General features: G+C 49.8%; 1 protein-coding gene across 3 annotated transcripts; it reads left to right on the forward strand.

The window, feature by feature from the left end:
• Positions 1-838: 838 nt before the first annotated feature.
• Positions 839-4,516, forward strand: LOC120678864 (serine/threonine-protein kinase D6PK-like). 3 transcript variants are annotated; one of them, XM_039960276.1, is made up of 3 exons: positions 839-1,225; positions 2,025-3,041; positions 3,290-4,516. In XM_039960276.1, the coding sequence occupies exons 2-3, from the start codon at positions 2,128-2,130 to the stop codon at positions 4,173-4,175; spliced, it is 1,800 nt and encodes a 599-aa protein (XP_039816210.1). In that variant the 5' UTR covers positions 839-1,225; positions 2,025-2,127; the 3' UTR covers positions 4,176-4,516. The 3 variants fall into 3 exon arrangements, with proteins under 3 accessions (XP_039816210.1, XP_039816213.1, XP_039816212.1); XM_039960279.1 differs by lacking the exon at positions 839-1,225 and adding an exon at positions 1,311-1,568; XM_039960278.1 differs by lacking the exon at positions 839-1,225 and adding an exon at positions 1,620-1,768.
• The last annotated feature ends 3,143 nt before the right edge of the window (positions 4,517-7,659 follow it).

The raw sequence follows: 7,659 nt of genomic DNA on the forward strand, positions 1-7,659 counted from the left end.
GTTGGAGTACAAAACGTTTTGAATACAGTACAAACCTTGTGCGTTTGGTATCTGTCACGAGATACTCCGTTTTTGTGACAGAGCTTCTCTGCCGTTGGCCCTGATCAGTGACGTGTGGGGCTGGGCTCACGCGTAGGTGACCCAACGGCAGAGAGACCAATGGCAGAGGATTTGCTTCTTTAGGGCGTTTTCTAGTATTTTAACTTTTTATAAGCACGGTAGAAAACCTGCCAAGAAATACTCTTGTCACTGGCAAAGCAGGAGTACAACTGTACAAGTACTACCTGAGGAGGAGTAATTACTTTATTACCAAAGATAATCACCTTGGAGGCTGCAGCCAAAGGTGAAGCTGCTGGGTCGGTCAAAACTAGGACGCCGGCCTCGAGGACAGCGAGAGAACATGGCTTTGTTTGGTTTTGTCCTCGTGTTAATTTGACCGCTAATTACAATGTCAAATAAATCTAATTTATAAAATCAACTTCAGAATCTCTGCGCTAGTGACCCTAAAAAATCTAATGAGGCCTACGGCCACGCGATTAGAGGATAATTACTGTAACATCAATGTAGCAAATTATTAATTAATTACCGTCATTAGATTCGTCGCGAAAAATTACACCAATCACTAAAAAGATTTTGCAAATAGACTTCATTTAGTACACCATACATGCGAGATTCTTTTTTCGAGAAGCGTGCGCGCTAGAATTGTTGCAAAACTAAACAAGGCCCATGTAAATAAAAAAGAGGAGCAAATAATTTTTTTTAAAAAAAATGAGCAAAGATTAAACAAGAAAGGCCTGCCCCTCTCTCTCCCTCTGTCTGCCGTGCTGGGAAGTGGGTCAGAGCACGCCCAGATCGGCGACACTTGTTTATGAGCCCGAAGCCCCAGCTTTGGCCCAGCACGGCAGCACCTCACCCCCCTCCCATGGAGCTTTGACCCTTCTCTTCTTTCTTTGCGCAGCCTTGCCCGCTCTGACTGCCCCCACACAGCCGCGGCAGGAGGAGCACGCCGCCCCCACTTCGTTTTTAATCTCCCTCTCGCCGTCTCTCTCTCTCTCCGATATATGATCACAAAGCATGGAGGGGTGCAGTGCTAATCCACAATCCGTTGCGCATCGGCCCGGACATTGACAGTACATGCACTTGGTCTCGCTCCTTTCCTTCTCCCCCCGCCTTCACGGTCGCGGCCGGCCGGCAGCCGCCGCAGCGCCATGGCGGCCTAGCAGAGGTACCTTGGTCTCCCCCTATTCCCGGTGTGGTTGGTTGCATGGCTGACTGATTTGACTGATTGGGGGCGGTCACCCGCTCCTCAGATGTTGGGATTCTTTCTTGATCTGTCGATGCAATGTCGCCCATCGCTTTTCTTGATCTGGTTCGTTTCGCTTTTCTCGATGCATTTAATGGCCGCCCCTTGAGTTACTGCCTCCATGTTGCGCGCGATAGATGGGGATGCGTTGCTCTGCCTAGCTCATGTGATTTCCGGTGTTCCTCCTCTACCACGACCGGAGGACCTCTTCTTTCCAGTGGGGAAGGGGGAGATAGGGCTTCGTGATTCTGCAGAGCTGTTCCAGGTCGCAGTGCTTTTTTTGGTGTTACTCTCTTGTCCCGGCACCTCATGCTCGCATTCATCCCCAGCACACACCCAACACACACATACATCTTTTCCCGGCAAATGCTGTGGCTTCTCTGTGATTTTGGGGACCTGTTTGTCGTGTTGCGCCCTTTGGTGATTCTTTGGTTGATGCGCTGGATCTGTGCGGTGTTTCGGCAGGTGCTTGGTCGCGCCTACCTCCTGCCTGCTAATCTTGGGCGCAGCATCTTTATATTTCAGCTGATTTATGAATTTTTTTATGTCTCCCAGTTCCAAACCTTGCTAGTCCCAGACATTTTTTCGGTGTTTTTTCCCGCTTCATGCGTCTCATTCTCGTGTTGGATTCCTGTAGAGCAACCAGTTCTTTGTTTTTAGACAGCAATATCAATGGGAACGTGCTAATGTGGTGTTCTTTGTTCTTCATTGTCAATTTCAGATGCCGAGGAACTCGATTAAGGCAGTGAGTAGTCTTGCTAGAGTTTGGATAAGGTGAAGTAAGGGTTGGGTGTCCTCTCAGATTTGCATTCGTGCTAGTCTACATGATCAGCATGTCTGTCGAGGCTGCAGAGCAAAATGTGCCTGGACACCAGGTCAAACCAGGGGCTGATCCAGTTCCTGCAAAGGAGGAGAAGAAAGATGTGGACGGCACCCCTGAGCTTACTGCTCAGGAGATTTTGGAGGAGCAAAAGCCCTCCCATCGGCGGCAAGAGTCTTCTGCATCTATGATGGACAAGGGTCCTTCCAGCGTTTGCTCAGACTCTGGTGTCCTAGACGAGCCGCTAACCCCGCAAGGCGATTCTGGGGAGCTGAAGGATATTCAGAGCTTGGATTGCAACAGTAACCGGGAGAAGAATACATCGCAGAAGAGCAGCATAAGCGAGAGCTTTGTTTCAGCAAAAGCCAGCGATGGGACAAACAGCCTGAGGAAGACCAGTGGCAGTGCTAAGATCAGCGACCGAGCTGATTTTCCGGAGAGCGGGAAGAGCAGCATGTGCCGCCCGAGTGCAAGCAGTAACATTAGTGATGAGAGCTCGTGCAGTAGCATGAGCAGCAGCACGACAAAGCCACACAAGGGGAGTGATTCTAGGTGGGAAGCCATCCAAGTGATCAGATCAAGGGATGGCATTCTTGGTTTGAGCCATTTTAGGCTGCTGAAGAAGCTGGGTTGTGGTGATATTGGCAGCGTGTACCTCTCTGAACTGAATGGAACAAAGAGCTACTTTGCCATGAAGGTCATGGACAAAGGGTCTTTGGCGAGTCGCAAGAAGCTTCTTCGAGCACAGACGGAGCGGGAGATACTGCAGTCACTGGACCATCCGTTTCTTCCAACACTTTATACCCACTTTGAGACTGATAAATTCTCATGTTTGGTGATGGAATTCTGCCCAGGAGGGGACCTGCACACTCTCCGACAAAGGCAGCCTGGAAAGTATTTTGCTGAGCAAGCAGCCAAGTATGTTCCAACTCTTAAAATTACATTATTCCTCACATTTATTACAAATATTATTTTCTTTTGAAGTTTTCTAGTCCTATAGTGATTATTGTTCTTTGCTGCGTATTTAATTATCCTTGCATTTTCCTGCACGAATCCCTTGCTTCTATATACAACATTGAACTTGTCTAGTTTATATTTGTACCATAATATAAAGTACACTGCCGATTATCAGATAAGAAGTGCTTATAGTCTTTTCTTTTTAAAAGGTTCTATGTAGCAGAAGTTCTACTCGCACTGGAATACCTGCATATGCTTGGGATTATATACCGTGATTTGAAGCCAGAGAACGTGCTTGTTCGGGAAGATGGGCACATCATGCTGTCTGATTTTGACCTCTCCCTTCGTTGCGATGTAAGCCCTACTGTTGTCAAGTCTTCCAACCCTGGACCAGATGCACTGCAGAGGAACAACCAAGCATACTGTGTTCAGCCTGCTTGTATTGAGCCATCCTGCATCCAGCCGGCATGTGTCGCTCCAACTACTTGCTTTGGTCCCCGTTTTTTCTCCTCCAAGTCCAAGTCCAAGTCCAAGAAGGATAAGAAGCCAAAGCCGAAGCCTGAGATTGTCAACCAAGTTAGCCCACTGCCTGAGCTCATTGCGGAGCCAACTGATGCTCGTTCCATGTCATTTGTTGGCACCCATGAGTACCTGGCGCCAGAAATAATCAAGGGAGAAGGTCATGGCAGTGCTGTGGACTGGTGGACCTTTGGTATATTCCTGTATGAGCTCCTATTTGGTAAGACCCCGTTCAAGGGATCAGGAAACCGGGCTACTCTCTTCAACGTTGTTGGTCAGCCCCTGCGATTCCCTGAGTCCCCAATTGTGAGTTTCTCAGCTAGGGACCTGATAAGAGGATTGCTGGTGAAGGACCCACAGCATCGTCTTGGCTACAAGCGAGGGACTACTGAGATTAAGCAGCACCCATTCTTTGAGGGTGTCAACTGGGCGCTGATACGGTGTGCGAGCCCTCCAGATGTACCAAAGCCTGTTGAGCTGGATCGCCCACCGAAGCCGGCCCCAGCTAATGATAAGGCGACTCCAGCTGCCAATCAGAAGGGCACAGATAACTTTCTGGAGTTTGAATTCTTCTAGCATTGTTTTCCTTCAGGTTTTTGAATGTGGGCTCATGCATGCAAGCTGGTGTATAAAACGAGGAAGATCAGTTCGGAGGCGTATCGTGTGATGACCGGTGATGATCCGTTGAGGCTGTAGCCTGTAGCTCTATTTTGAGTAGGTCTTGTTCTTTCTTCTGTTGAACTGCTTAATTGCTTATGATCCAATTTATACGGGTCAATGTTGCAATTTTTAGAGAATCTTGTGGTGCTTAAAGGACACAGGGAAATACTTTCACCCTGGCATTGTAAATCCTGTTCGATTTGGCATAAATTGCAGCTGAAATTTCTTCTTTGAGCATGTCTGGTACTGCATAACCACTTGATAGTTCTTATTTCTTGTGGCTTTTAATGTAAAATCATGTCTGGTTGTTGCAATTTGTTGGCTGGAATGTCCCAGTAGCTGCAAATAACGAGCATCAGAACCAAAATGTTCTTTAGTCTGTCTCCATGTGTTTTGATTGATGTTCGTGTAAGAAATGGAACATGTATAACAACTGGAAAAGGTAAAATCTAAAACATTTGGAAGGTGTTAGGTGTAGTCATTAACAAAAGCAAACATTTGTTGTTTTATCATACTCAAGTAGCAAATCCATTCTCAAAAATTCTCTGTAGCATGGTGAGATATCCAGTTCCCCTGATGCTTGGTTTAATTTATCCATGTACATATGTGGCATAAGAAAGTATGAACTTGCGAGATACGCATAAGAAAAGAGGGCAAGATCTGAACTCACCAAATCCTAACCCAATTGCTGTATACTCAATTCAATGAATTAGCATAAAATATTTTTTACTATTATCTAGCAAAGTTGAGGAAATTAAGCACACCAGCAGGCCAGCATAAGGATGAAGGGCGTCTTGGTCGGATATGATTGATCCAAAATATGAAGGTGTAAAAGAAAAGCCAGTTTGATTTGGCATCAATTGCAACTGAATTGGTCCTGTTTGATTTAGCATTAATTGCAACTGAATTCTCTTTCTTGCACATGTCTGTCACGCAGTATCAATTGGTAGCTCTTGTTTTCTTCTAGCTATGAATAACTAGCATATAGTTCAATGATTCATCGGTCTCCTTTCACATGTCTGATTTTTGAAACTGCGAGCTGTGTGAGATCCAGATTATATATACCAACGGGTCGGAAGGCAAATCCTACAACCATTTGGGTGGCGTTCAGCTAAACTGATGAACAAATGCACACATCTGCACCTGAAATCGGGTGAGGTGCGAGTGCGGAGGATCCAGAGTAGGAGTGGAAGCGAGCGAAGAGGATCGTAGAGTCTGATACCAAATGTAACACACGAACTCGATCTCGGATCACGATATCAGATTATCGCCTGATACCAGAACGAGGAACCTCGAGCTCTCTGGCCCGCGATCGCCGCCGCCAAAGCCGCCGAGTCCAAGTCCGCTTTCCCTGTTACATTCAGTTCCCTTTTAATCATTCGTTACACGCCACTCAGGCAGGCCCGTTACATGGGCTTCTCCTACCGTTCGACTCCTAGCTTTACTTGGTCCATTCTGGCCCACTAAGACGAATATTAGGCCTCGTGGCTCTGAATGCCTTCGTGACCCTGTCTGGCTTCGTGACATCCTGCAGCACACGCATTCAGTAGAAGAGGGCCGTAGAATCTGCAGTGAAATACGGGTTCGCTAGCTACCGGTGAGCTGCGTGCCGACAGGCAGAGAGCTACTGCATCTGCTCAATGCACTGACACTAACAGTCGCATCGCAGCTTGGGTGCAGCATGTTATGTACTCCCACAGGCAGGCATGGATCAGGTGCCCATTGACTCCTGCAAACTACGTAGCAGGGTTCAGGGATATTATCCTTATCATAGGCCAATGCCACGAGCAAACTGCAAGCTTTGCTACCCCCCAACACACTGCAGTACAGAAACGAGCTGCCGGCGGTGCCCTCGACATATCTTTTCCAAGCCAAGTCGACTGAATGACTGACACTGAGACGGGCACCGGCAAGCAGCGAGCCGATGAGGCACTGACAAAACTGCCAACGAGCCATCGGTCTGCAACTGCAAAGGGACCAAGGGTGCGGTGACAAAAACTTGAAGTGAGTCATATGCTGACATGCCGAGCAACGGCACAAGCACTTGCTTGTTGAATTGAACTAGGACGATACACGCGCTTCGCTGCGTGGAATCCGCCGCATTGAAAGAAAGATAGCACAAAAAAAGAAAAAAAATGAAAAGAGAAAAAGAAAAAAAAACTGCCCCAGCTCGATCCCCCAATTGAAACCATCTCCTCGTCCACTGCACAGCTCGCTCCCCATGCCGCTGCTCCATCGAGCGTAGAGGAGTCCGCTGTCCAAACCCACTGCCTGGCACCTCCGCCTCCAGGCCGTCACCCCGTGCCTCCGCCTCGCCGCCATCGCAAGAACCCACCGCCTCCAGGGACTAAAGTGAAGAAAAAAACCAGCACAGGTCCACCGAATGCCGCCGACGATGGCCGGATCCGTTGCCTGCGCGCCTCCTCCTCCACACCGTCGGCCAGATCCGCCAGCCGTCGAATCCCACGCTTGTATGCCGAGATCCGCCAGGGCGGAGGCCGGCTGCGACGGGGATGGAGCAGGAGTGGGAAGGGGGCGAGGACCTCGGCGGACGACGGCGCCGGAGGGCAGAGCGGACCATATCCGTCACCGGCACACCGCCGGTCGGAGGGGTAGAGCGGACGGCGGGGTCGGAAGGGCGGCGACGATGGGGGTCAAGACGTGGGGAGACCGGGAGGGGGGCAGCCAAGGACGACGACCGACTACGACGGAGGAGGGCGAGGGGCAGCGGGCGGCGACCGGCGACAGGGGCGGAGGGCAGCGGGGCAGCGGCGGTGGATGCTAGGGTTAGGGTTAGGCAAAGGGCGGGGGAGGTCGGGGAGGGTGCGCTGCGGGTTGAGGGGGGCGTGGCGGGGAATGGGGCTAGTGGGAGGGTGACTCGGCGGGGGTAGTTTGAAAAAAAATGTGAACGGCGGGTTTGAATAAAAAAACTTGAAAGGTCTATTTACGAAAAAACCAAAGAACGACGCGGATCAATCTCCCACGACGGATCGGACGGCCAGCTTGTGCTACCTTTCTCCGGGGGGCGGGGACACGTGTGGCTCCATGAGTAGCTGGGTGCTCCCAGGCCTTCCTCTCCACTGTATAGGGTAGTAAGAGTATCAGTGCCGACAGGGAGGGAAAGAAACAGGACCGATTCTTCAGACGGTCACATGCCGCCGCGATGAATCTTGTGATACCCGTAGCCCGTAGCGGTGGTAGTACTACCCCCAGTGTACTGCCTGCACCGCCGGTCCGCCGCTGTTTTCTTTTGTTTTACTACTGTTCTTAAACACTACTGCTTCATAGGTCATGTGACTAGCCACTTGCCACCTCCAAACTATCATTTCGTGCTTTGGATCCAGTGCACTTCTGGTGCCTTGCTGGTGGCACGCCCGCCCGCGCCCGGCTGGAAGAATAT

Source organism: Panicum virgatum, chromosome 6N (genome assembly GCF_016808335.1).
Source record: "Panicum virgatum strain AP13 chromosome 6N, P.virgatum_v5, whole genome shotgun sequence".
Lineage (NCBI taxonomy): Eukaryota > Viridiplantae > Streptophyta > Magnoliopsida > Poales > Poaceae > Panicum > Panicum virgatum.

Bases quoted from the DNA above. Each gene is read 5' to 3' on its own strand.
- LOC120678864 (XM_039960276.1), top strand. From the start codon at position 2,128: ATGATCAGCATGTCTGTCGAGGCTGCAGAGCAAAATGTGCCTGGACAC. The intron at 3,042-3,289 runs GTATGTTCCAAC...TCTTTTTAAAAG, and splicing joins TTTGCTGAGCAAGCAGCCAA to GTTCTATGTAGCAGAAGTTC.